General features: G+C 53.5%; 11 protein-coding genes across 11 annotated transcripts; 2 read left to right on the top strand and 9 right to left on the bottom strand.

The window, feature by feature from the left end:
* Positions 1–1,480: 1,480 nt before the first annotated feature.
* N7532_002386 (40S ribosomal protein eS24) lies at positions 1,481–2,270 on the bottom strand. Its single transcript, XM_056614880.1, has 3 exons — positions 2,154–2,270; positions 1,633–1,880; positions 1,481–1,565 (listed from the first exon to the last, which is right to left on the bottom strand). Exons 1-3 carry the CDS (start codon positions 2,228–2,230, stop codon positions 1,489–1,491), a joined length of 402 nt encoding a protein of 133 aa, XP_056477852.1. The 5' UTR covers positions 2,231–2,270; the 3' UTR covers positions 1,481–1,488.
* Positions 2,271–2,505: 235 nt separating this feature from the next.
* On the top strand, positions 2,506–3,779 carry N7532_002385 (protein-lysine N-methyltransferase; the record flags this gene model as incomplete). Its single annotated transcript, XM_056614879.1, has 4 exons — positions 2,506–2,796; positions 2,855–3,394; positions 3,452–3,587; positions 3,658–3,779. 4 exons carry the CDS (start codon positions 2,506–2,508, stop codon positions 3,777–3,779), a joined length of 1,089 nt encoding a protein of 362 aa, XP_056477851.1.
* A 316-nt stretch (positions 3,780–4,095) lies between these two features.
* N7532_002384 (uncharacterized protein) lies at positions 4,096–4,704 on the bottom strand (the record flags this gene model as incomplete). The annotated part of the gene is made up of 1 exon (XM_056614878.1): positions 4,096–4,704. One exon carries the CDS (start codon positions 4,702–4,704, stop codon positions 4,096–4,098), a length of 609 nt encoding a protein of 202 aa, XP_056477850.1.
* A 5-nt stretch (positions 4,705–4,709) lies between these two features.
* On the bottom strand, positions 4,710–6,741 carry N7532_002383 (uncharacterized protein; the record flags this gene model as incomplete). Its single annotated transcript, XM_056614877.1, has 2 exons — positions 4,710–6,185; positions 6,544–6,741. The coding sequence occupies 2 exons, from the start codon at positions 6,739–6,741 to the stop codon at positions 4,710–4,712; spliced, it is 1,674 nt and encodes a 557-aa protein (XP_056477849.1).
* A 1,571-nt stretch (positions 6,742–8,312) lies between these two features.
* N7532_002382 (uncharacterized protein) lies at positions 8,313–10,682 on the bottom strand (the record flags this gene model as incomplete). Its single annotated transcript, XM_056614876.1, has 4 exons — positions 8,313–8,455; positions 8,514–9,303; positions 9,422–9,552; positions 9,605–10,682. The coding sequence occupies 4 exons, from the start codon at positions 10,680–10,682 to the stop codon at positions 8,313–8,315; spliced, it is 2,142 nt and encodes a 713-aa protein (XP_056477848.1).
* A 923-nt stretch (positions 10,683–11,605) lies between these two features.
* Positions 11,606–12,477, bottom strand: N7532_002381 (uncharacterized protein; the record flags this gene model as incomplete). The annotated part of the gene is made up of 2 exons (XM_056614875.1): positions 11,606–12,020; positions 12,095–12,477. 2 exons carry the CDS (start codon positions 12,475–12,477, stop codon positions 11,606–11,608), a joined length of 798 nt encoding a protein of 265 aa, XP_056477847.1.
* Positions 12,478–13,499: 1,022 nt separating this feature from the next.
* On the bottom strand, positions 13,500–14,701 carry N7532_002380 (J domain-containing protein; the record flags this gene model as incomplete). The annotated part of the gene is made up of 2 exons (XM_056614874.1): positions 13,500–14,585; positions 14,657–14,701. 2 exons carry the CDS (start codon positions 14,699–14,701, stop codon positions 13,500–13,502), a joined length of 1,131 nt encoding a protein of 376 aa, XP_056477846.1.
* Positions 14,702–14,933: 232 nt separating this feature from the next.
* Positions 14,934–16,091, top strand: N7532_002379 (DNA-directed RNA polymerase I subunit RPA43; the record flags this gene model as incomplete). Its single annotated transcript, XM_056614873.1, has 1 exon — positions 14,934–16,091. One exon carries the CDS (start codon positions 14,934–14,936, stop codon positions 16,089–16,091), a length of 1,158 nt encoding a protein of 385 aa, XP_056477845.1.
* A 318-nt stretch (positions 16,092–16,409) lies between these two features.
* Positions 16,410–18,191, bottom strand: nfr1 (putative AIF-like mitochondrial oxidoreductase (Nfrl); the record flags this gene model as incomplete). The annotated part of the gene is made up of 3 exons (XM_056614872.1): positions 16,410–17,637; positions 17,708–17,900; positions 17,978–18,191. The coding sequence occupies 3 exons, from the start codon at positions 18,189–18,191 to the stop codon at positions 16,410–16,412; spliced, it is 1,635 nt and encodes a 544-aa protein (XP_056477844.1).
* Positions 18,192–18,964: 773 nt separating this feature from the next.
* N7532_002377 (uncharacterized protein) lies at positions 18,965–22,701 on the bottom strand (the record flags this gene model as incomplete). Its single annotated transcript, XM_056614871.1, has 3 exons — positions 18,965–19,958; positions 20,009–22,288; positions 22,358–22,701. 3 exons carry the CDS (start codon positions 22,699–22,701, stop codon positions 18,965–18,967), a joined length of 3,618 nt encoding a protein of 1,205 aa, XP_056477843.1.
* A 1,276-nt stretch (positions 22,702–23,977) lies between these two features.
* N7532_002376 (arrestin (or S-antigen), N-terminal domain protein) lies at positions 23,978–26,022 on the bottom strand (the record flags this gene model as incomplete). The annotated part of the gene is made up of 4 exons (XM_056614870.1): positions 23,978–25,312; positions 25,363–25,575; positions 25,623–25,736; positions 25,804–26,022. The coding sequence occupies 4 exons, from the start codon at positions 26,020–26,022 to the stop codon at positions 23,978–23,980; spliced, it is 1,881 nt and encodes a 626-aa protein (XP_056477842.1).
* Between the last annotated feature and the right edge of the window lie 1,238 nt (positions 26,023–27,260).

Here is a 27,260-nt window from a genome sequence, read left to right as displayed (position 1 = left end):
CGCAGGATACTTATCCGTTTAAAGACAGTATAGTCTAGGCCACTCCATGAATTACTTCCCCGTCAAATACCCTCTTACTCACAGATACAGCTGAAGATAAGAAGAACCAACCTGATTCGATGTACCTGCAATCCACGGGCGGCAGTTCGGCCTGTGTAATCCTGCACGACACACCCCCACATGAAGATTTGGAATTACAGTGCCTCACAGCAAAGAGGAAGAAATAGGATTTGGAATGGAGACCCTGCATCATGTCACTTTGTCTTCCATGGATCTGCCCTGTTGTTGATTCTTTACACTAGAGGTGTGATTGAGGGGTACAAGCTTACTACCTCACACTATAACCCTAGAGTTAGTGTGGGATATATCTCGGTTGGTGTTTCAGGTTTAATCACATCCGATTAATATTATGCGTTCACGAGATTTCGGGGTCTGAGATAATTTTCAATCAGAATTTAGAAATATATCCAACTCACCCTCGCTGCCAGTGTGATAGGCACACCCCACATGCCACAGCCACGGCCATTTCACATCCCACAATACCACGAGGATTGTACCAGGACAAGTCCACCCTGATTCAGCGGGTAGACCGGATTTCCTGGAATGCACACGCGGGAATGTCGTGGATATCCACTGCCCACTGGAGGGAATGGGTACTAGCGTGTGAGGTGGTGTACAGTACACATGGACCGGTCAATTGCATCAGGAATCTCAGCCGGCTTTCCGGAACGTGCAGCTTCAGTACATGACGTGGATTAAGAGTTGTACGACTCGATAAGGTTTTTATCACTCCTTCAATGTACAATGTAATAACTGTGGTTCTTGGGTTCCTCTTTTTACTTATTTCCCATGGATTTGTGGTGTTGCAGTGTCTGCGAGTATAATGCGTTCCGTTCCAGACTTGGAGTTGGAGATACTTCCGTGCGTAGATGCTCTACACGCTGACCTGGTAGAAGGGCAGTGCACGAGCGTACGCAGGTCCAGACTCACCCCGGATTTTAGGTGGGACTACTCTCTACCTAACCTTGAAGTAGACAAGTAGATAGGTTAGTCTCAGGCATGCACTCATACTCCAAGATTAGGGCTAGTCCACGTCCACACCCAGTCAGGTGTAAATCTACGACATCAAGGCTGACCTGAACAAAAACAAAATATGTATTCATCGGGACAAAGCCCTTCTCGTATCCCTCGCTGTCTTCAGATGATCCAAACCAAAGAAACAACACTGACGCCTTTTAAAGGGATCATCAGATCACCGACCTCCTTGACCGGAACGGAGCAAGGTCGATAACAGGGGAGAGTTCCACATTCCTTTCGGAGACGGCAAACGACGTTGATATTTTTTTGGAAGAAAGCTAAATGCAAATGCCGAAAGCCATCTCCGTTTCACACCACCTATCCCAGCCAGAGACAAAGCCGAGATGTCCCAAACCACCAGGCCACTAAACGTATCCATCGCGCCATAACATGATGAAAATAATGAGACGTTTAGTCCTTGTTCTTCTTGGGGCCCTTGGTCTTGGCGGTACCGCGGAACTTCTTGGAGCGGTTCTTCCGTTGCTTGCCTGTGCGTTCACAATGTTAGTATGCAGAAACCAACGGGTGCGGGTGCGGATGAGGGAAAAGACGTACGCTGCTGGCGGGAAGGCTTCTCGACCTTGGTGGCGGCGCCAATGCGGACCAGACGGTAGGCGGGCTCGAACTTCTTCAGGGCCTCCTGGGAGTCGTAGACCAGAGCGAAGCCGGTGCTCTTACCACCACCGTACTGAGTGCGGAACCCGAAAACGGAGACCTGGTCCTTGTTGGACTTGTACAGGTCGGCCAGCTTCTCGCGGAGCTCGTCCTTGGAGACGTTAGGACGGTTGGGGTGGAGGACGTCCCTGCCAGAAGTCAGTCGCGCGTTCTTTCAGAAACATAATATTCAATCGATTGGTGGTCGGATCAGGCGCGATTCTTGATTCGATATTCTTCCGATTGGGTTGTAGTAGTTTCCAAGTATAGTGGTGCGCGGTTCTCGTTTTTTTTTTTTTTTTTGTGGTCGTATGTGTGTGCGTGTGTCGTGTCGCATCCCTCCCGGTATCTCGAATTTCGAATCTCGAATCGAATCGTCCACTCCTCCCACCATCGCAGAAAAAAGGAAAGGGGGTTCTTACACGACCATCTGCTTGCGAGCCAGCAGAGGGTTGCGGATGAACTTGCGAGTCCGCAGGGTAACGGGGGTGTCGGCCATTTTGGTGGTGTCGTGGTGATGCAGGAAGGAACAGTGTGGATAGTCGACTTTCAATTTTCGTGCGGTGCGTCTCGGCTAGGGCTTGGCGCTAGCCACTTTGGTTGCTGACTCATACATCCTGCCTGAGGCTGCCAACACCGCCAGTACCGCCAGTGGCATGGGGCGGGTCTTGGTCATGTGTTTCTGTCTGGTTTCTCGGGCGGCAGGTCGGTCTTATCGATAAGGTAGACACCTCAGGCAAAATACTTTTTGCTTCTGCGGGGAACGAGCCTCGAATGTCCCGCAGTGTGTTCATTACAGCTACCAGCTACCCTAGGGTAATCTTGGCAGCCACCATGGTAGAGTCAATTCGCATGCTCGCCAGGCAGTATTTCCAGCTCGTCGACCCACCCCAACTAGCAATCCCTCCTAACAACATCCTCATCCAACCGACCGTCCAGGAAGCCCTATACGAGCACATGTTCAACGAATCCCTCACCCCACTCCCACCAGCACCATATCGAGCCCGCGTCCTAAAGCTCCTCCTCAGCCGAATCGAGGAAGCAATCACAGACCCAGAAGAAGATGTGCGCAATTGATACTTCGCCCAATTCATCTCAATCATCAAACCACTAACAAACCCAGGAAATTCACGACACATTAATGGAAACTTGGGCTTCGCTCCTCACAACCCCCAAACCACCCGCCCTCCAGCAAGCACAACAACTCTCCAAAATAAAATACACTGCCCCCTCCCCCGGCAGCGAAAGAACAGTCATAACCTCCGAATCTCGCGGCGTAATCCTCTCCGGCGGCACAACAGGAAACCGAACCTGGGAAGCAGCCCTGCACCTCGGCTCATTCCTGTCAACACCTCCAGGCGCAGAACTAGTCCGCGGGAAGAGGATTATAGAATTAGGAGCTGGGACGGGATTCCTTTCACTTTTTTGTGCGAGGCATCTAGATGTTAAGAACGTTGTGTGTACGGATCGGGAGATGTTTTTGGTTGAGAATATGCGGGAGTGTGTACGACTAAACAACTTGGAGGTTGAGGGTGGGGGTAATCTTATGGTTCCGACTATCTGGGATTGGGGCACGCCTCTCGATCTCGACAAGACGGAGTTGAGTGATGATTCAAGTGGGGAGGGGGAGATGGAGTTTGATATTGCGCTTGGAGCGGATTTGGTAAGTCTCAATATTTCCTCTCTTTGTACCACCAGTGACTTTTGCTGAGTGAAATAGATCTACGACGCAGACATAATCCCGCTCCTCCTTAGCACAGTCCGCGATTTATTCGAGAACTACGCCGTGAAGGAATTTGTGATCGCCGCGACGCTGCGGAATGAGAGGACGTTTCAGACGTTTTTGGATGGGTGTGGTGAGTTCTTACAACATACTTGACATGAAAAGGCTGGGTAGAAACTGGGCGAGGCTAATGCAGCTTGTAGAAACAAATTCGTTCAATGTCGAGACGCTCACGTTCGAGTCTACGCCGTCCGAGGAACAGACGGGTTTCTTTCATTCCACTAGTATTCCGATTCATACTTATAGGATCACGCAGCGGATATGACGGACTGAGATTTAGTGGGGTTGTGGATACCCAAGGCATCTTTGGGTTAATGTATCAGTATCACTACGATCCGTCAAAAGATGTACCATGTAGAATTATCTGCCCGCGAGCATGTATCAACCAGAGTATTTACCTCTAAAACAAATGAATAAACCGAAAGAATGACCGGGTATCACAAGCAAAAACCATCTTGTCTGAGCAAGAACGAAGGAAAAAAAAAAGCGCTGAGTCATGCAAGTCCGAAAAATGCAATGCGATAGGTAGAGTATTAATAGTAACCCGAGAAGATCGATTCAATCAATGTGCCTGGCGGGAATCATCCATCAGCAAGAGACTCCCGAAGAAGATTCTCGTCAATACCCTGTGGGTGGATGGAGACCGGTGCCGAGGGCGGTGGTTTAAGTCCCAGTATTGGGCCTTTTTGATTGACGCCTGTGAAGCGGAAGCGGAATGGGTTTGAGTCGGGTTGTGGTTGGGTGGGTGGGGGTTTAAGGATGGGTTGAGGTGTAGATGCAGATGCAGATGTAGGTGTTGGTTCGTTCGGTTGTTCCTCGGGTTGTTCATTCGCATTTGGGTCTGAAGATACCGGCGCCACGCCCCATTTCCCAAGCACCCAGCCCCCGACTCGTCGGCCCAGTGTGGCGGATTTGCGGGGCGTCGTCGTCGAACTCGTACTCGTGCTATCCGCCGAGACGACAGAGGTAGCGTCCGAGGCAACGCTGTGATTTGCAGCCATGGACGCCAGCAGCGAGCGGGATGATCTCTCCGAACCCTTGGCCCGATCGACTGTGATGATCGGCGCGGAGATGACGGGTGGAGTCGAGACCAGCTCGATGCTCGGAGAGACGATGCGTTGGGGGATGCACATGCCCGGGTGCCAGTCGCCCATGCGGGCATGTCGGGTTGTCGGGGTGTGGATGTCCATTCCAGCTACGGAGACGGAGAGGAGACTGTCGTGGGAAGTTGATTTGCGGAGGGGGAGAAGGGCATCTGGACGCCGAATGGGTTTTCGGAGGGCTTGTCGGGAATGGTTCTGGACCAGATGCCTGATGAGGAGGGTTCGGACTCTTCTGGGATAGTGGTTTGGGTTGTTATGCCGTCTAGGTCGAAGAGGGTTGGTCGATCTTGTTGTGGTTGGTTGAATGAGGATTCTGGAATATCGGGGGAGTCGATAGCTAATGGGCGGAATGGCATGTCCATACCCTTGAGGGCGCGGGCGTCCATTAGAGGAGAGGACAAGACCGTGCTGTCGGGGCTGGTAGGCTCAGAAAAGTCGGTGCCGCGGTCAACGCGGTCGAAGATGGAGGATGTGCGGAAGGTAGACTGCGGTGAGCTGGCGAGCGAGTCTGTAGTGGGTGTTTGGAATGACCAACGGCGGGATGATGAGGGTGGAGGAATCGAGACGGATGTTTGAGATAGGATGGTGTTCATAGATGAGCCCGATGATTGAGAGCGATGGATCGAGCGACGGGGTGAGTTCGTTCCCATGGCCGAGTGCAGCGGTACAGGACTGCCCAGGGCAGGTCTCTTCTTCTTGACTCTGCGATTGGCAACACCTTTGTCTTTCCTCGTGGAGGGTGTGTGGTAGTGGTGATGGATATGGAATTCCTGCGAGACACGTCGTTCCTTCGACTCCAGCTCTTCACAAAGAGTAGGCGTACGAGCACCATCCGATTGCTCCTCACCAATACCGGCCAGCGGCTGGTGAGTTAAGACCTGATCGCGCAAGTTCTGGACTTCCTGATTGGAGCTCTCGAGCATCTCGCGCAGCTCCATAATCCCAACTTGCAAGTTCGCATTATCCTGCAAGATATCCTTGACGAATCGCGAAACAACAGGCGTGCCAGGTTGTGTCGATGCAGCAGCAGCACCCTTGAGCCGGCCCGCCGCATTATCCAGCTCACGCTCAACAAGCCGTTTCCTCTCCATGCGCTGAACAAGCTCCTCATGCCGCTCCCGCTCCTCTCTCGCCTCAGCCTCAATCCGCTCAACTTGATCATTCAAATCACGCAGCGAATTCTCCGCACTCCGCCACCGCTGCACAGCAGACCTCTCATCCTCCTGCACAGCTACCAAACTCTCCTGCATCCTCACCTGCTCACTCTCCAAAATCGCAAGCTGAGCCTCGAGCTCCGCAGCCCGCGACGCAGCAACCGTCACCCGCCGCAACTCCGCCTGCGTACTTTCCAGCGTAAGCGTCAGACTCTCGACCCGCTCATCCGACTCCGCAACAGACTTATTCAGTCCCTCAAGCTGCTCCAGCAACAATCTATTCTCCTCGACGATGCGCGCATTCTCAGCTTGCACTCCCCGCTTCTCACGCTCCATCGCCTCAAGACTATCGACCAGTCGCTGGCGATCTTCCTCCGCCTCCGCAATGTAACTCTCATGGCGATGAAGTAGAGCCTGTAATGCAAACGTTAGCGACGATGCATGATATTCTGCCGTTGCAGAATCGTAGAAACATGTAGCCATGACGGACACCAGCGCAGCGAGTGAGGACGGGAGAGCCTGCCATGAGGATTCTCGAAGAGGTATTGTTTGCATTCCACTCGGAGAATAGCGGGTGGAGCGTACAAAACCCTCCTCGAAAAAAGCAATGACGCCCGCTTGGAATGGGGAAATGATGTGTCAAACATGCAGCCACTCAGCCAGCCTCACTGTGCCACGTCCGCATATCACATTCGCAAGCGCAGAAAAAGCAACGAAAGGACAGCAAAACACTCTCCCAGAAAGAGCTGAGAGAGAGCTTGAGCGAACGTACCTGTCCCAACCTAGCCGCCGTTTCAAGATCCTTCTCAACCCCCTCCAACGCAACAGTATTATGCTCGAGCAGCGCACAGTCGAGCCGCCCACAGCAACAGCGGAGAGTCGTCGGTGTCGAGTACGTCGGAATGCCCGCGCGGGCAGCCACCGGCGGGTTGCCAACCGGAGGAGTATCAGAATGCGGAGCGGAATCCATCTCGGGAATGTTACCCCTAGGGGCGGTGGTCTCGCGGGAGGCAGATCATTCGATGAGCTGCTACAGCAGCCGCAGCTCTGTCGAAGGCAGCCACTTGGGAAGCGAAGCGAGGTTCAGCTCGGCGGTTGGTGAGGTGCAGGTACCATGTACGACCGGGTCGGAAGTTGCACAAAGTGGAGGTGACTGGATTGGTGCCTGATTAGGTAAGGCGAGGTGGGGAAGTATACGGCAGTACGCTTCACACATGAACTCGGGGTAGGGGGTGAAGATAGCTATAAAAGAGGTTCGTTGATGTATTTTGAGTATGGTATGACCAACCTGGGGGTTGATATTCTTGCCACTACTCAGGTATGGTGGTGCATTCCTGCAGTGTAGGGCTTCGTCCTTGCTTCTCAACTTACCTGCCGCCAGGTGGTACCTAGGTACGAAGGTATGAGTTATGGCTAGCTGTGGTCCACTCTTCACCGACATTCTTCATAATAAAACCCACGGATTGTTGTTGACTTACGACTAGCTCTGTGTGTCTGGAGTAAAGGCTTGTCAGTGCTTGTTCGATTCTGCAAGTGGTTTTTGGTGGGGTCTCGTCGGTGACCTTTAACGGTGAAATATATAGTTACATCCGATAGTGTAGTACCACTTCCTCTTCAATATTCATCACCACAAAGCCCTTCCACATAATGTTGATATGTCATAATATGACTAGCCGGGCACCAAGACATCACATCACACGCTACAATATTTGACGAATAACGGAATCATTTTCATAATGCTCAAGCTGTTGAGGTTCCAGGATAAGGCACCCAATTGATGCCTCATTCCCTGCCTCTGTCGGCATGCCTGTCCAGGGAAACCGGAGGCACTGAGCTTGATATGCGCTTCAAGCGTTCTTGCCGCCATTATATTCTACATTTAGGGGATCTTCATGGAAGAACACTGATTGAGACCGATTATGAGGGGTTTACTACTCTCAGGGGCTTGCCGCCCGTTCAGGGATAAATACCCCCAGAATCGCATCGCATGTAGACAGTTTGATACAGTCATGTCAAGTTCTGTCAATTCCATTAAGGTCGATTTGTCTAGCAGGTCCTCATTCAATATTCAGTGCTTCGTCGTAGCCGATCTGAACACAAGCTCCAACGGTGCAGCCGACACCCAGTACAATCATACGAACCCATCTACTATAGCGCATCCAGGGATTTTAGACGCCCAGGATCAATTACCCACATCACGTGCGACGCGTTCACAGTGACTACGTGAAACTATGAAATAAACGAGAGAATTAGTAAAGCGTAGCTTGAACCGCCATCCATTGCTACACTACACAGTAGTGACCTAACCCTCAGCCCACCCAGAATAACACTGAACCTCAACCATGTGAGGTCTTCGGTCCGACTAACAACTGGGCAGGGAAAATCAAAATGAAAAAAGAAAGGCTACCCGAACCCCAAACACAAGAAACGAAAACCCCATGCGAACTCCAGCGCCGTTCAAGCTCGTAAGACAAATGTCGGAATACCTATCATGACCGGAGTCATCCGGCAAATCACAGGTAGTACCTAGGTGGAAAAAGATCACTCGGAATCGCGTTGCCACGCAAGATCATTGCGGACATTGATGAATGCGCCTGGGCCGCCGTCGCTGATTTCCTTCACGAGGACTTCGGTTTGTCGGTACAGTCGTTCGAGAGCGGCTTCGGAGCTTTTGCCGAGGGAGACTATATCACACCAGGTTAGAACTGTAGTCCACCTATGAAAAGGGGAAGGGGGACAAACCAAGAATAGCCGAGTTCAACTCCTCCGCAACAGCAACCCGTCCCTCAGAATCAAGATAGTGTCCATGAATAGAACTCTTCGGATCAGCGTAGCAAACCAGCGAAAAGACCTCATCCAGCATCTTCAGATCAACGCCCTCGCCGCCGGAATTGTAATCGAGTCGTAGGCGCTGGCCGTACTGCACGGCTTCAGTAAGCAATTCATTGAACCGAGCCACGGTCGGAGACGGTACGTCGCCATCCGTATCCATCTTCAGATCCTCAGGCTCCAGCTTCACGCCGCCCATGTTCTCGCTGCCATCGAGCTCCATCTCCTGGTCGAAGATGGCATTTTCGTTGTTTGGGGAGGCGGGACGGGAGCGCAGGTTAGCTTCAGCCTTGGAGTCGTTCATTGCTTCGGTGAGGTCCTGGACGTTGCGCATCATTTCGATGAATTTGCGGCAGCGGAGCTTAAATTGGATCTGTGGCTGGGCTTCCAAGACGCTTTCGTAGTGTGCTGTTGTGAGCTTGAGTGCTTTGTCGATGTTGCCATCCAGGATGGCGGAGCGGATTTCTAGACACTGTTTAGAATCTTCCTCGGAAAGGAAGAAGGTGTACTTACGGTTACGGCGGATGGCGTCGTGGTCCTCTTCCACCTCGTACTGGTTCAGTGGGGCGGCGTTCCCGCTCTGCAGTGATGCGGCTTCGGCAGCGACGTCTTCGGCGAAGGCGCGGGCGGTTTCGACGTACCCGTCATGGGCGAGGAACTGGGCTACCAGTTCCTGCATCAGGGATGCTTCGTTGAGTGGTGGCTGGAGGAGTCGACTTTTGTGGCGTTGATTTCCTTTTCAACTTTGTCGACTTGGTTCTATTGTCAAAAGGTTAGCGGTTTGCACGGGAAGACGGTAACGCTAATGAGATTTCACTCACTTTGACCATCTTGTCAATATCGAAGCAGAATTTATCGCGCCCAAAGTTCGTCACAAGATACACGGGTGGCTGGCGTTTTAGCCCGACAGACGGAAAAAGCGGGATGTCAGGGATATTGGTGAAAGCAACGCCTGTAAACCATCGTTAGTAATTTGTCACGAATGTGTGAAGAACGCAATATACCTAGAAAAATGCCATTCTTCGTAAAGAACGCTTCACGGGTGTGAAAGTTCACACCACACCCAATGATATCCCCTACAGTAAACTGCGGACCGTAAGTACGACCTTGACCCTGACTTTCGCCAAAGAAGGACTTCCCATCATCGCCGTGGTAAGCCCAAGACTCGGTCTCCCAGCCGGGAAGTCGTTCCAGGGAGGCCTTGGTGCTAGAAAATCCGATTGCGACCATACTAAACCGCCGCTTGTAAGCAAACTGCAGATAGACAAACCTCGGAGTTCTCTGAGGGCCGAAGTAGGCAGAAGGGGGAACATACCCGTGGTACGGTTTCGCTTCGATGCGAACTTCAAAGTAGTAGATGCCGCACTGCGCCGGCATCGGGTGATCGGCACGAACAGCGGCCGCTTCGTGATCGGTCTTGTGTAGAGGCCCGGTATATCGGACCGCATTGCCCGTTATCTCGAGAACGTCCTTGCCGTCATCCGCGCTCCACTGTGATGGCAGCGGCATGGGCTGGTCGCTGGCCAGCGGCGGCTCCTTCTCGATGATATCGTAGGTCATGCCGCGGTGGGACGGCGCCATGCGGGGCAGGTGGATGTTGCTTGAGGAGGTGGATAGCGGCGGGTTCGAGGTGGCGGTGGATGAGCCGTTGGCCTCGCGGTGTTGGGCTACGAGCTTGGCTCGCTGGGCCTCTTCGAGGCCTTCGATGTATGCGGACCCGATCAAGTAGGAGGGCGTAAAGGAAGAGGAGGATTCGGAGACGGAGAAGTTGATTTCGGAGTCGGAAGCCGCCCAGGCGCAATATCGGCGAGATTCAGGCGGGACGGCGTCGGCGGACGTCATGTTTCTGGAGATGGAGATGGATTGCATGTCGGCATCCGCGCCGGACAGGGTCCGGCGAGGACGGCCGTCGGGGGAGGAGGAAGGTGGGTAGGAGGGAGAATCGTTGAGGATGTTGGTGAGAGAGTTGGAGATTGGGGGAGAAAAGGCGGTGCCTGACACGACGGAGGCGTAGGAGGAGCGGCGGCCGGGGGAGGTGTATGTTGGAGCTCCTCGAGCTCCACCGGGAGGCAGGTCAGTCATGGCGGGTGTGCGGGTGTGCGGGTCAACCCACTCCCGAATTTGGGAGTGCCCCTACAACCCCAACGACTCTGGAGTAGTTGTTCTGCCTGTTTCGTGTGGCGGAGGGGTTCTGCTGACGTTGCGTGACAAGCGGGTCATCTGGTGACCGGAAGCAGCGACACAGCCTGCTGGAATGTAGCAGCGATCGTGGGGAAGATCTAGGACAGTATTCAGAAGAGAGAGCATCGGACAGGCCAGTTAAAACAGTCGAGGCATGTTTACTTTGCCAGCAGTCCAGGCACTCCAGGTACTGAAGGAGTATTGCGGGGAAAGTCCGGCGAAGAGAAGAGGGGAGTTGACGCCGCTGTCACGAGGTCCCTCCGATCTTAGGCGCTTTGGCAATCGGTGTTCTCAAGACTCGCAACAAAGAATAAATCCCCGAGCTCTCATTGAATAGTGCGATCAATAGGATAATCAGACGATTCATGATTCTTGACACAGTAGAGAATGGATCTATTTATGACCTAATTGCGGGTATACGGCTCAGAGTACTACACAGTACCCTAGAGTATACTACGAGTAGGTAATAGGTAAACACTGAGTCTACCATACAGTCATCCAAAACATCGATGGGCGTAGTGATAAAAACTACTTCGTAAGTCAAAATTTAGGGTAGTCCTCCATCCAGCAACAAACACCATGTCCCAGAAAACGCACTATGATACAGTCCAATAGAAGCCCTCCCCAAGCGTTGGGTAAAGATAAAAGTCAAATGGCCACCAGGCCGCACGCAAACCAGAATGCCATGAGCCAGGATCAGGCAACCATAACGCCGTAGAAACCCCGAGCCGAAAATAAAAGCAAATGTGTGAAAGGAAGAAAAGTGAAGCAAAGATGCAGCAAGATCAGCTAGATCCACTGTCCGCTGTAGGTGTAATGTACAGTTAAGCCGCCATCGCGATTGCCGGCGACGAAGGCTCAGCCAGGTTCGACGGGGCAGGCGTGACATCGCCGTCGCCCGAATTGCTCTTCTCGCTGGGGACTGCACTGCTGCCGTTGACCGTATCGGTCCCCGTACCCGGGGCAGCCAGGGTGGGCTTGCTGTCGCTGTCGCCGCTCTCGATGGCCGCAGTCTTGCCGTCGCTGTCCTCGGACTTGGCGATAAGATGGGTACGCCAGGATGGAAGCTGCCAGGCGACGCCGGTGAAGCTGCGCAGACGGAGAGGTTGTTTCTCCCACTTCCGACACGGCGCGCCGGTGCGATCTAGGGCGCGCAGACCGGCATTGATGGCGCCGGTATTGGCCTTGGGACCCAGTCGGTGTGCGGCGGCAATTTTGCCCAAATCGCCTCCTTCGTCACTGGATTGTATTAGCATTCATCCCGAGCTAGGGTCTCGTCATCTCAAGTTGAGCTCGGACGTGAGCTGACTTACAGTCGAGGCTTCTTCTTCGGACCGGGTCGTCCCCGTTGTTTGGGAGCATCCGTCTGTCCATTTGCGCGCTTGTTGCCGGGCTTGGGACCCGGAACTCCCTTCCGGCGTGGGGTGTCGCCTGGAGTTGCCCCCGTGGCCGGGGTCGAGGTCGCGTCGGCCTCGGAGCCATTGTCGGCGGACGAAGGGCGAGCGGCAGGGGCTTCGGTGGAGGAAGCGGGCGAGGAGCGCTCGTTGATTTTGTCGGTGGTGGTGATCGTAGGCTTCTGATCGGGGGTCTCGGTCGAGAATTGCTGGAGCTTCTCGGGGGAGATCTTGAGTTTGACGATGAGAGATCCCTTGGAGCCTCCAGCCCGATTGGAGCGACCGTTCGCGGCGGCGGGCATGGTGGATGGATGCTGGTACAGGGGGTGGCGGAGATGAGAATTGGGATCAAGTCGGGTTGAAGGAAGGGGCGGCGATCGTGACGTGTGTTCCACCGCCCGGTTGCTCTGAAGCAGAGTGTTGCGATCGTATGGTTCAGGGTGAGGCGAAAGTGGTGAGTGGATGGATCAGGGAGGATGGGGGAGGGGGAGGGAAAGAGAAAGGGGAAGGGGGAAGGGGGACGGGCGGGGGGACGAGCCGGGGACAGACGAGGCGTGTGGATTTCATCTCGTCTAATTCTGGATAGAAAGGTTCTTTGCGTGAGAAACATCGCCGGAGGAGAGGGCCTCGCGTTGGCGTCAGTGTATTACGGATAGATTACGGGGATACTGCTTGGAGCAGGACGCAGCAAGGCGGTGCAGAGTGCGATGCGCCCGGCGGGTGGTACCGTTACCGTACATCCAGATCTATACTTTGCAGATCAACGATATTCCTACTCCTCTCATATAATTCTACTGTAATGCATTCACTTGACAGAATCACACCGCATCCTCGCCCTATAGTAGTCATCATCCAGTTCGGGGCGTACAGCCAGGCATTCCGACAGATCAACCCTAACCGTCGATGGATCTCATTCCACCCGCTGCGTCCCGAAATAGTCTGCCTAGGACCGCAGGGATTTTCTTTTATTCTACACATCTTGCAGTCTTTGTGAGAATCCAAATGAGGATGAGACTCGTACTTCTGAGGCGGTGAATCTTTACTACTTTACTACGAGTAGTACTAATGCCTGACAGCATCACGAGACTCTTGTCGCGCCACCCTCGGAAAGCTGAGCTTTTCAGGCGGACTTCGGATGGACTAGCGTACCAAACTTGGCTTGATTGAATATTATAGCACAATCCAGGTACAATTAAAGATATAAATAGATAAATCCTGGCATTATAATATCGACTACGAGTAAAGGTCAGATGAAAGATCTATGATTTTTTGGACTAGAAATCTCAATACTTGGGGGGTACGTTCTAACAATGTGTATGCTGGGCTACTGGCTCTCCTGCTCAGCCTGCCGCCGCTGCATAACCTGCGAAATAGCCTGCTGAACCCCCGGACTACTCCGAACACCCCCAAGAATCAAACCCTCCTGCATCCCCCGGCGCAACGCACTAACACTTTCCTTATCACCGCGGAAGGGCGCCTGTCCTAGATGCAGCATCCTAGTCGCCTCAAAGTCCGTCTGCCGAGACGTCTGCACTAACTGCGCAACCTGCTGCATTGTCTGTCGCGAGATACCCCCCGTCCCTTCCACGGTCCCGACACCCGGCGGCGCTGCTTGCGAAATGAAAATGTGCAGTGTGATCGATGCCCGGCGGGCGAGCGTCAGAATCTGGAAGGGGAGGAGGTAGAATTGCTCTTGTGGGAACAAGCTACGGAGTGCGGAAGGCAGGTAGGCGGTTGGCATGAAGACTGCCTGCGGGTGGGTCATGATGGATAGTTCGAGGGTGAGCATTGCGGCGAAGGTGTAGAAGCGCCACTGTGCGAGTTGGGTCAGCTGTGTTTGCTCCAACATAGCACCGATTGAATCTGAGGAACTTACATAACGGCCCCAATTCGCCCACCACAACCAATTCAACACAAGCATTGTCACAAACCCAATCGCATACTGCGGCAGCACCGAGCGGGTCAACGAAGCAAGCACAAACTCCTGCATCGTCTTCAACTCGCCCCATTTCTGCATATCCGGCCCAAACCGATCATACGCAAACCGCTTCACCGGGTCAGTGAGCGTCTCCTGCGCCTGCCGCAGAAACATAAAGTAGATCTCTGATCCGGCGAGGTGTCCGTCCGCCCCAATCTTATCGGGATGATGCTGCGCCGCCATGCGACGGAATCGCGACTTGATGACCCTCTCATCGGCGAATGGCGAGACTCCCAGAACCTTGTAGTAGTCGCCTGCGACTTGTACTTGGTGGAAGGTCTCGTAGAGCGTGTAGAGGAGGTAGCTGACGATTACCACCAGGAAGATGCGGCGGCGGTGTCTTTCGAAGCGGGGGGTTTGTGGGAGGGGCCGTGGCTCGCCGGCTCGGATTGTGAGGCCATAGTAGACGCTTTGCAAGAAGGAAGTGGCATACTATGTGCTCGTGTCAGCGACTGTCAGTGCGATATAGATCAGAGGTATAGGGCATCCCGCGGAGCACGAACATTGGGGAGAACGGCCCAGCCGAAAAAGGGGAGGAGTGACGCCATGCCGACTCTTCAGATGCGCCCACTGTCTCTCCTAGATCAGATCAAGCTGGTGTCTGCTTCTGCTGTTGTTGTCTGCTGCTGCGAGTGCCAGCTGGTTCAACGCGGCCCGCCAAACAGCGGCGCCACTCACCGCCCGACCCACCGCCTCCGCTCAAGAAAAAAAGTTCTCGATATCGAAGTAGAAAAAAAGTCGGATTAGGGTCTTTACACGCCAGAGCCAGTTGCGTTGAAAATGGCCGTCGACGCAATGGACCTCGACACCTCGCCACGGGCGACGAACGACGCAGAGCGCAAACGCAAGCACAAGAAGCACGACAAGCACGACGCCTCGCCATCGAAGAAGCGCAAGTCCAGCTCAAAGGAGAAGAAATCTTCCAAAATCGATGTTAGGGATGACTCGCCATTCTCCCTGACGACAGCTACGCTGTACCTCCCGCTGTCGCCCATTTCCATCTCGCCGACGCACGCCCTGGCCTCGTTGCTTGCAGAGCACCTCTCCCCGCTGCTCTTGACCTACTACCCGCCGCTGAAGGGAATTGTGATGGCCTATTCGAATGCCTCGATCTCCAGTTCTCCTCCTTCCTCGAATAAGCGCGATTCGTCCGATCTGAATCCCCAGCCGCTGACCCTTGCTCGCACAGCGGACGAGTACGGCGTCCTCTTCGTCTATTTGACAGCCACCTTCCTCGTCTTCCGTCCGCAGCGCGGACAGATCTTGGACGGCCTGGTCAACGTGCAATCGGAGGGTTTTCTCGGCGCCGTCGTCTTCAATTTGTTCTCTGTCGGTATCGAGCGCAAGCGTCTGCCGACGAATTGGCGGTGGGTACCACCCGGCGAAGAAGATGTGTCGACCGTGAAGGACACCACGACGGACGACGAGTCGGGGGCGGAAGGTGCGCCTGCGAGCTTTGATGCGGAGAAGGAGCACTTTAAGCCTGCGGCTGTGGCGGATGAGCTGGACCTTGAAGAAGGGGAGGACGGCGAGGGGGCCACTGGTCATTTCCAATCTGTTTCGGGTCACCGGGTGCGTGGGAGTGTTCGGTTCCGTGTTGTTGATATTGATATTATCCCTGGGTTGGAGCGGAGTCAGGGATTTTTGAGCATTGAGGGGACGATGTTGGAGCCGGAGGAGGAGGAGAAGCTTCTCAGGGAGGAGCAGCAGGGTCAGTCGCTGCCGTTCCATTTTGCGGCTGCGGCGCGGCCGAGGAAGATGCAGCGGGTTGTCCCGGTTTCGGTGGAGCCGGCTGAGGTGGTTTCTGTTGTTGATGTTCCACTAGAAGAGGAGAAGCCGAAGAAGGAGAAGAAGGAAAAGAAGGAGAAGAAGGACAAGAAGGAGAAGAAAGATAAAAAGGATAAGAAGGAGAAGAAGGAAAAGAAGAGCAAGGAGTAGTGATGGTGCTTAGCCGATCACGACGATATTCCCCTGTTATTTTACATTCGCGGTGGGCGTTCCGGCTGGATTATGTACATTCATACAATGTTGAGTTAGCATGAAAATAGACTTCAAACTAACACTGGTATCATACACTGCCCGGTGGGTATATACTATGTAGCACCCTACACTAGTGTAGGTACACTACAAGTGTATATCCAAGGTAGTAGATGTAAGTAGATATACTATCATTCATACGAACCTGAACTAACCAAAAAATAAAAAATACTAATCACTTACAAACACAAACCCCCATCTCAACACCCAACTTATCAATTAAAGACCCAGAACGTCCACCCCACCAAGCACCTCCTTCTTTCCCGGCATCCTCCCAACCCGCATCAACGCCGCACACTTAGCCATAACCGGATCCACCCCCATAGTAGCAACAGCAACAACAACTTCCCCACGGAAATAATACGCAACAAATTTCGACTCCTCCGGCTTCCCAGTGATGTATACATCATCATACCCATTCACCGTATTCCCACAATACCGCATCTGCCCCCCAAGCGCAGACCAGAAGACGGGTATAAACCTCTTTGGCTTGAGCTTCTCCTGACCCTTGAGAGCGTGAACGATAGCACGACCAGCAGCCCTCCCCGCATTCTGCGCAACAGTCCAATGCTCAATCCGCACACTCGCTCCCTCACCACCAGGCCCGTGATACGGGTACGTAGCTATATCCCCGAGGGCGAAGACGTCCGGCAGCGAGGGGATCGCGAAGTTTTCATCCGTGAGTATCGATCCGTCTTTTTCTAGGGCTATTCCGTTGTTGTTCGTTAGGAAATCTGTGGCGGGGCGCACGCCGACACCTAGGATGACCACGTCGGCTGGGAGGGTTGTGCCGTCTTTTAGGTGGACCGCCCCGACTTTGCCTTGCGAAGCACTGGAAGGACTGGCGTGCGAGACAGAGGCAGAGAGGTAGAATTTCACCCCATTATTCTCGAGGTTTGCTTGGAATATCTTCCCCACTTCCGTTCCCATGATGCGCTCAAGTGGAGTTGACTCCATGCCGACGACAGAAACATTGTGTTTTGCCAACGCATTGGCCAATTCCATCCCGATGAATGAGCTGCCTATCACGACGATGTTCTTCTTTTCTCCTTCGGATTGAGTGCTCGTTGCGTCGAGGATAGCCTGGGCATCATCCACACCGCGGAGCGTGAATACATTCCCCAACTCGAACCCCGAGAGAGGAAGAGTCCGGGGAGTACCACCCGTCGCAAGAACGAGCTTCGTGTATGTATAACTGTTTCCTGAGGAAGTGCTAACCTTCCTCGCGGCAAAGTCAACATGCGTAACCTCATCCGTAACATTATCAATGGCAGCGGATTTAAACCAGGCGGCGTCGCGCCAGGCAATCTTCGAAGCATCGGCGATGAGTGCCTTGGAGAGTTTGGGCCGGTCAATTGCGATGGGTGATTCTTTGCTAATCACTGTTATTTTGCCCGGGTAGTTTTGCGCTCGGAGGCTGTGGAGGAGGCCTAGTGTGCCGCTTCCTCTGTTTTATACCACCTGTGTTAGAGATGTGATGCCTGATGCCTGAAAGTGGGATTGGGAGGGGGACGTACCCTCCAACAACAACGACATGCTCCTCCTCCTTCGAAACTGTACATCCAGAAACCGGATTCCGAGAACCGGATTTAATATCCGCCTCCTCGCCGCGGATATATACCCCGTCTTCCTTTTCGATGAGCTCGAATTTGTGCAGGGAGTTTAGGGCGGGTGCGTCTTCGACGTCGCCGGTTGAGATGTTGAAGCAGGCTGTCAATAACATTAGTATACGTCTTCGTCTTATCCTATCCCTACGGACTAGTAGATGGTGCAGTGGGTGAACTCACCCCCATGCCAAGGACATGTTATCCTTTCCCCCTCAACAACGCCATTCACAAGCGGAGCCCCATAATGCGTGCAGCGAGGACTGAGGGCGTGGATTTTGTCGTTGGCGTTGACGAGGAGGATCTTGGTTTCTGGGAGACCTTCGATTTCGTATTCGGTTTTGGAGTTTGGGGGGAGGGTGAGGGATTGTAGATTCTTGAGTTTGAATTCGGGCATGTTGGCTATTTTGGGGGTTGCGCCTGACTTTGAGCTTTGTAAGGTGTTGGCGGTGCTGAAGATGCGAGGTGTGTGCTGAGGATGCGGTGAAATGCAGGAAAGGCGGGGTCGGATGCCACCACCAGCACTACCAGTACTGTTGGAAAACGGGCGCGGTGAGAGCTTAGAACACCAGGGAAGACTCGGTCCTGCAGGTATTCCCAAGGTACTACCTACACCAGGTTTAGGAGGTACTAGTGGGCGAATTCGAGTTGAATGGGCGAGTCGAGAGAAGCCGGTTGTTGGCGGTGGACGTGGTCGAGGGAGGCGCATTACAAGTAGAATTGGAGAAGGGAATTTTGGGGAATTGAGAGCTTTTGTAATTATACCTGCTATACACTACCGAAGTAAGATAGCTGTGGATATGTCAGACTGAATTAGTGTTGATCGTGACATCACCGTGAGCCAATTAGCGATGAGGTGTTGTCACCATTTCTTGTTTGCGACGACCACCCAAGTATGTATGACCACAAGGATATATTCTTGTTCTGGAGGATATGAAATTACTTTTTACTAGTGGTATCTTGGGTAAAGTAGAATAGAGAAACTCATGTAAATTTACATCCCCAGGCTGTGGTATTAATGAACGTTAACCGTAATAGATACAAGAGAGTGTGTAGATAGTTACACGATGCACAGCATCGGAGCAAGAAGCGACTGGAATGCTCTTTAGTAGAGCTACAGTAAACTCGGAACCATCAAAGTCGATTGAACTCCCGATATTCAAGAGATGATCATGTATTCTTCCTCGACGCCCGCCTCTTCCCTTTCCCAACCTTCGGGCTCACGCTAACCTCCGTCATGCGCTGCTCCTTAACTTCTGACGGGCGGGCGCGTTTCGTCTTCTTCGGAGGAGCATCATCGGCACCACTCGCGAGTGGATCAATCTGCCCCGACTCAGCCTGCCCCGAAGCAGCAGGCGAAGAAGTCTGCGTGAGATCAATGAAATCACTCTGAGACTGCGACTGGGTCTCTTCAACCCGCTGCGAAGATTTAGATTTCTTAGAGCGGGTCGAAGCAGCCGGGACGGAGGTTGGAGTGGTTTGGTCGGGCGAAGGCTCTTGTGCGCTTTTCGGCTTGCGCGAGCGTGAGCGTGAGCTCAGCTGAGAAGGTTGCGGGGAGAGATGCAGACTTTCCCCGCTGTGCAGAGCACTGTTGTTGTCGTTGGTTGTTTGGAAGGTAAGGTCCGGCAGGTCAGCGTTTGTGCCCGTCTCCGCGCTTGTGGGGCCTTCTGGTGCGTGGACGATTGATAGCAACGAGTCTTCGTTTGAGGGGTCGGGGAGAGGTTCGACGATTTGTCGGTTTGGGGGGTTGGAGGTGGTGGATTGGTTCGCGGATTGGAATGATTGGCCTGTGCCTTCGTTTGCACTAGCCGAAGTTTCGAGGAGCGATGGCTCGCCGATTAGGGTGTGTCCAAGCATTGATTGTTGCTCGTCGATGAGGGTGTGGCCTTCGAGATTACTCTCTTCACCGGTAAAGAGTCTGGTGTGCGGTGATGAGGCTACAGAGTGGAAGCCAGAGAAGTTGGGAGAGGCCGCCTCGTCAGTTTGTGGGAGACGGACGCCGCCGGGGGTCTGATAGGAAGGCGCATCGGAGACTCGGGACGGGGATCGATCGGGCGATTGGCGTGTTCTACCAGTGACAAAAGTGGTTTCGTCAATGTCCATGTCAACAAGCGGTGCCAGCTGGGCCTGGGCGCTGGGCATGGAATCCTCGACTACAGAGACACTGTGGAAGCGTGAGCAAATGAAACAGCAAATCCAGGTTAATTTACTGACATGCTACCTTCATTGTCTTTTGCCTTGTCTGGATCCTCAACCTCCATTGGCGCAGCACGGAGAAGCTTCGGTTCAGTAAGAGAATTCAAGCTGACGTCGCGGAAGCCGTCGTCCTCCACATCGTCGATGCCGGGCACCATGAATCCAGAAAATACTTGTTCTTCGTTTTCATCGAGCTCTAGCTGGCGCCGGTCACGATTTGCCAGTCGAATAGTGATTTGGCCGTCCCCGAGGACCTCGAAGACTTCTGCGGTTCGTTGCTTGGACATTCCCGGACGCCACTTGGTCTCTTTGGACACCTCGAATTGGCGGAAGGTGATGATTGCTCCGGGCTTGGCCTCGGATTCCGTAAGATCGGCGAGAGAGGAGAGGTCGTTGGGGAGCTCGGGGAGCTCGGGGATGTTATCCTCGGCAGGACCAGCATTGGCGTGCTGCTCATCCTCGGCAGGAGCATCATCGTAGGTCAGCTCCATATAACTTTCGTCATAGTCATTGTAGCCCTCATTGCCATTATACCCCTCGTTGTAGTCATTGTATCCCTCATAGCCATAGTAGCTGTCATCGCCATAGCCCTCCTCGCCATAGCCCTCACCATACTCTTCATACTCCTGAGCTTGCTGCTTGCGCTTCCGCTTCTTGCTCCTCTTATTCCAACCAAGACGCTGACGAATAGTCGTATCGGCCTCTTCATCCCAACGATTCACAAACGGGAACGGAGGGGCCGTAAGTTGAATGTCGGTGAGCACACATTCGACAGCCTTGACATCAAGCTTGGACTTCCAGTCGATATCTTCATCTTCCTCTGCATCAGCATTCTCCTCAGGTTCTTCCTGACGCTGTGAAATTTTCCGCCGAGGAGAGACTGCGCTCGCCTGAGCGGCCAACTTCTGCCGTGTCGCTTCGTCATCTTCCTTGGTCTTGGGCGTACGCATGCCCAAAGACCCGAATAGAAGGCGACGGCTGCTAGCAACGTCTAGATGGCGTCTGTTGGTGGGTTCTTGCTCGGGTGCATCGCTGGTGTCGGCGTCAGGGATCGGTTCTTCCGGTGCTTCTGCTGGAGGCGGAGGTGGAGGAACATTTTCCTTCTCGGATGTTTGCTCGACGTAAACACCACCAGAGGCAAGATCACGAAGTAGCTTTGCACGTCTGGCTTCAAACTCGGCCTGCTCTTGCTTTTGCTTATCCTCTTTCGACATGGTCGTAGAGTTAACACTAGACTCATCAAAGAACTGCTCGCCGTTGACTTCTATAAACTCTCGCAAAGCGGCAAAGTCGGCCTGCGGGGGCAATTTGCCCAGCTCCTTCAGTCTGGAGAGACGACGGCGCATTTTGCAGCGCTGGTTGCTCTTTTTCGTTCGGAGAGAGCCTGCTCCAGGTGGAGCAATGATGTGCGGCTTTCGCAGGGTGACTTTGTTTGCTTCGTCCTCTGAGTCGGAGTCGGAGCTCGATTCTGAGTTGGAATCGGAACTGGAGTCAGAGTCGGAGTCAGAGCTTGAGGGTTCTGACATTTCTTCGTCAGAATCCGAATCCGAGTCACTTGAGTCGCTCGAGTCGCTGGACGAAGACGTAGATTCAGCTTCCGACTCTGAGGTTTGCTCTGCAATCTCCGGCTGAACAGGCCGGGGCTTATTATCGCCCTTGTTGAATCTGACAGCCTTAGAAGTCCGCGGGGAATCCTCATCCGCTCGAGAGCGTTTGCTAGACAGAGACGAAGTTCCCAATACCGAGCCTCGACGCAGGCTCCCCGAAGACGAAGGCCGTTTATCTGCAAGACTAGATCGCAGGGCTGGAGCAGTCTGTGTCTGACTCCTGATATCGATAAACTGCGACGCAGGCTCTTCAAAGTCCTCCTTTAAAGCCTTCAGCTCACTCTCGAGCTCCGCTTCTTCAGGCTCAGAGATATCGTCCTCGCTTTCCTCGTCTGCAGAGTGATCAATCGGGTGTCTGATCACAGTCCCCATATCCGAAACCTCCTGGTCGGCCGGTAGGATCGAGAGTTCTTTGCCGAACCCAGTAGTCGGCGGCAGCCACTCGCCATCGCCTTCTTCATCCGCGTTCGGGTCTTCATGCACAAAACCCGCGCCATGCTCCCAGCCCGAAAACACAGTCCGCCGTTTCTTGCGCGGGGGAATCGTAATCGCAGGCCGGGTATTGGTGTTCCGCTTGTAGAATGGTGAACCGAAGGGTACGCCGTCGATGAGATGTTTGCCTTCGGGGGTGATCTGGTGTCGGCCGCAAAGACGTCGAGCCCGGAGGTCTGCAAGCTCAAGAGAGCGAATCCTAAACCATTACTGAGCATTAGCAACCGTCCTTCGTAAATCGCAAGTCATGAGCTGAAACAGAACTTACACAACTTCGTCACCATCCCTCAACAACCCCTCAATCTCCATGAAATGAAGACACTCCGACCCATCCACTTCCACCACATAATCTTCCAAACCCCACTGCCCACTAAACTCCGGGTCAAACATGCTGGGCTCCGTCTCTAGCGGCACAACCTCATTCACATCCTCCAACAGCTGAGCAACCGTATATCCACCATTGGAGAAGGCAGCGTTGGGCGTCCGAGACGACGCGATGGCCGAAGCGGGCGCGCCGCGCGAGGCATAGACTGGCGCGGAGACGGCCTTGGTTGTCCAGAGGATGCGCGTAACCGGCAGCCCGTGCCGGGAAATAACGAGGTGAAGGCGCATTTTGGTCGGTCAGAGCATTGAGGCGAGGACGAAGCGTAGCACAGCAAGGCGAGCGAGGCGAGCAGAGTTAAAAGCAAACGGGAGAGGGGAAGTGAAAGGTGGGTTCGACAATGTTTGCCCGATTTTGCGCGCTCCGCTTTTTCCGCAATTCTTTGTCCGCTTGGTATCGACTCGACGGGGGTTGCAGTAGGGTGCAGGGATTGTCGTGTTGTTTGTTTTTTACCCTTCAAGTATAGACACGCGTTGGATCACCGATCACCGTCTAGCGAGTTCGAGGCGTTCATGGTCCGAGATACTGGAAGACGAGGTCAGGCCTCGTGCACAGCTGGGAGCTCCAACCGTGGAGTTGCGCTAGCCGTTTTGGGTCAGGCACGATCGGCCGCGATTTGCTCCGCTAGCGCGCTCTTCTTCCCATCTCACTCCGTCAGTTCATTATCTTCACTTCGAGTTCTCGCATCACCCTGGGTAGGGATACGACTCAGCGCACCGTGCTATGAGCATACCCATCCTTACCAGCGAGGCTTCAGACGCCACACCATGTCACTAATCCTCAGGCCTCAAGATAGCTCCCATAGCAGCTAGCATCAATGGTAAGCCCCTTTGCTTCAATTCAACGCGTCTGTATCACTCTCCTCCCAAACTTGTAATCCCAATCCTCTCCCCTTGAATTCAGGGTACAAACCCATCGCATGCTTAGGGGTTGACTCGGCGAGGTCCCTGCCTTGAACGACCAGTATTTCATGCGATACATCAAAACCATCACATCATCCCGTGCTTGCACTGGCGCTTGCATCTAACCCGGAGTTCCCCTGTTGAGGGTTACAGCCTTCTGCCAAACCGCTTCGCTGCAGGGATTGACCTGTCTTCGGACTTTTACATCTGTCCCTGTGGTGATGGTGGTAGAGGGTTGGCTGGGTTGGATGGGTTTAGGTACGACCTTAGGGGAGTACTGCCTGATGGGACACTTCGTAATTGTTGTAGATTTATTTAGTGTAGGTAGTTGGAGGGAGAGTGGGTTGGGTTTCGATACTAATGTAGGAGTTCTTGTAGATGATTCCATTATTCATTTCTGAACTTGATGGGTATGAAGAAGAAGGAAATATTAATTGAACTATGTATTGCCCAATGGTCATCACGCAATGCAAGCCGGCCAAACAGCCGCAGAATATCGTCGGGTATCAAGTATGTGGCAAATACTAGTTGATATCACTTGATGCCGTCAGGTAGACAGTCGTTGTCATTATGTACTGTCTCCATGTCCGAACAGACTGTGCGGCTAGCGAGACCGCTCCGAGGTCCGTGGAACAGGCTTCCGGGTAGGGACGCCCAGGTTCATAGGGCGTGAGTTACTCCGTGACGGCCGCGCCTGCGAGCTGGAAGCAGGTAACTGCGATCCCTCCGCAACAGGCTGGTACTGGGGCGGACTCTCCTCGTCCACGGTGTGACGCGGACCCTTCATCGTACTCTGGGATCGACGGACAGGTGAGGTGGGTGGGGATCCGGAATTGGATTCGGGAGGCGTGGTGGGTAACATGTCAAAGGATTCCGAGGAGGATCGACGTTCGCGATCGTGACTGTTTGCCGCAAACCCCTCAGCTGGGCCCGCCGCGCGGTCCTTGCCCTGGACTGGGGATTTGGCATCAGTTCCAGGTTCCATCCGGGTGGTAGAGGCGTCGGGTGGGTGATACTCGCGGCGTGGTCCATCCACCGGACCGAGATTGTCGGCCATTGCATCCTCGTAGCTGGGGGGTGCGTCGTCATACACAGCGCCTGCGTCTGCTGGGATGGGTCCGTCTGCTGGCCGTGGGGGCATGGGTGGCCTGGGAGCAGACTCGCCGGTTGTGGGCCAGGATGGTCGGGAGGTTGGTTTAGTTTTTGTCGGGGAGGGTTGCAGTTTTGCGGCGGCCATGGCGTCCAGGAGGGCTTGTGGGGGTGCGATTCCAGAGTAGACTTTGACTGGCATGCGAAGGGGGAGAACAATGAGTTGAGGCTGGGGTGGGAGATTAGCGGTTGGATAGTAGGTGAGTCGTCGGTGGTGGTGACGTACTTTCATGGCTCCTGGTGTGCCGTGCATGAGGCCGATGCGGACTTCGAGCTCGTAGCTTCGTTCGATGTTGCAGGTCTCGAACGAGGGTGCTACCGAGTTGGGGAGAGGGAGATTGGTCCAGAGAGTTGGGTCAATCGTCCATTCGGTATTGGCTGCATCGCCGGGTTTGCCCAATGGCATGTTCATATTGCTTCGGCTAACGACAACCCAAGACCCCGTCTCTTGCCATGTAAGATCATGCGCGAGGATTTTGGTGTATGCGATCAGCTCAATTTGCAGCATTTGAAGGTAGATGATATCCGGCGAGTCGGTTGTTTTCTTCAGAATCATACGCAGCGGCACGGGCTCGTTGCAGGTAAGAATTGAAGGGTTCGGGAGACGAGCATCGAGTGTGACCTTTGGAGGATCGGATTGGGCGTCTTTGCTCGAGCCGCGCGAGAAAATATTCTTTTTCTTGTAATTGGGGGGCGGCTTGCCGAATTGGTGTTGGCGCCTGGCGTAGGTCTCTTCATTGGGATTGCCTGTTCGCGGTGGCTCAATCGGGAGGAAGTTCAGCGGTATTATCTGGGCTGTCAGTATCGGTAATCCACACGATCAGCGTTGGTGGAACTCACGGCTCGGATATTCTCTTTATAGAACTGTGGGCGGATGACTGTTGCCTTGACAAAGTATTTGATATCGGCCTGTCCATTGAATCCACTCAGGGATGGCGGCAGAGTCTTTTTCACATGGCGGTTCGTGTCGCGGGCCATCTCGACCTTGAGACCGGTGAAATTGAGGTTGGTGAGCATGCTGTTGTGACTACTGCAGGCATTGTTGAAAGGGAACTGCTGGAGGTTAGATCAACTCAGTAACCCCGACAAGACAATCTCACCTTGAACTGGAATGGATATTCATAGGTGCCCGGGGCAAAGGTGTAGGACGTTGCGGGCGACCCGGTCTGCATGACAGCCGGCGTGGGGAAGACGGTCGCAACCTTGTACAAGATCTGCGCATCATTCGCATTAGACATATTCCGAATGGCCCCCGGCAGAGTCATCTCCCACGATGCTTACTTTGTGCACCTCCAGCTCCGTGCGCTTCTTCTCCGAGTTGACATTGTGCGGGTTCCGTGGGCCAGACAGTCGCGTCCGACTCTCGCCCTCCAACTTGACTTGGATCCCGCCAATGGCCGCCTCAGCCGGGAGGGTGAGGACGACCTTACCCGAGAGAAAGTCCAGGTTGGTGTAATGTTTGTGCTGGCTATCCAGCAAGATTGTCGCCGAAGCGGCCATGACGGCGTGCGCCCGGGGTCCGGGGCTTTTTCTCTTCGCGTCAGATGTTTTGTAGTAGTCGAGGAACAGCGCGTCGATAAAATTGCAACTCGATTCGCACCGGGCGCGGCGCGTGGACGTGGGGTGACGAGACGAGGAAGGATGGAGTCGGATGTTGGGGGAAGTGCGGATTAAATGCGAGAGGAGCCGGAATGACGTTTGGGGGCCGCAGATCAACTGATCCGACGACCACCGACTCTCACTACAACAACCACTCAGAAATTCTACAGTAGAATACTTTAGAGAGTATAGTAAATACAGACAGAATAGGTAGGCTTGATGCAGACTGCGCCTCGCTCAGCCACTCTTGTCCGCGGAAACTGGGCGGAGATCCCTGGACGACAAAAGTATGGCCGATCTCCTTCTAGAAGCCGTAGCCGATCGATTAGCTGTTAACGACCTAGTGAAGCAGCAATGCAATACCTTCAAGAACAGTAAATTTCAATGGCACTGTAGGATATGTAGGGGATTTTTTTTTAATAATAATATTATTATTATTATCATTTTTATCGAAAAGAATCCGAGCCGACTGTCCCGAATTTCCAGCATCCAAAAAAAGAGGGCACGCCAGGCACCAGAATTCCGGGCGATCTGCCGACGGTGGGCACTCAGCCCTGCCCTGGCATGCATCGTGGCACTGGATAATTATAGCAGTCGTGGGACTGTCAGACATATTTCAATATGCACTGCAGCAGTGATTTATTAAAAATCGAGTCTGGCATCCCCATACTGCGGAACAAGATTTGGTCTGTGCCCGACGATCATTGCTCCAAGGGACCGAGGTATACAGCGGATCGTCACAACATTGATATTGTCCTGCCCAACGATAACAAGCTCACCAGAAATATTTATCGTATTTGATTTAGGTGCATTGCATGTATCCAGAAAAGTAATCTCAGAACGCACGTCTATCATGATTCTATCTCAGTGTTCCGAATGGGTATCAAGACGCTTAAAGCCCCTCCTTAGCCAACATATCTGCAACATATTAGCAACACACACACACACACACACACACACACACACACACACACAACCACACCAAAGCCAACTGTAGACTTACCAGCAATATCCAAATAAAATGCAATCGCATTAAACTTCCTCGGATTCCCCAACACCTCCCCAGCAAGCCACTTCACCCGATTCGTCCAATTGATCAAATCCAAATGACTAACCCCCATCAGCGTCCCCTTATACCC

This window comes from Penicillium argentinense (assembly GCF_028826775.1).
Source record: "Penicillium argentinense strain IBT 30761 chromosome Unknown utg000003l_segment0_segment0, whole genome shotgun sequence".
Taxonomy (NCBI): Eukaryota; Fungi; Ascomycota; class Eurotiomycetes; order Eurotiales; family Aspergillaceae; genus Penicillium; species Penicillium argentinense.
Note: the sequence above shows the minus strand (reverse complement) of the source record. Positions and strands in the feature narration are given on the sequence as shown.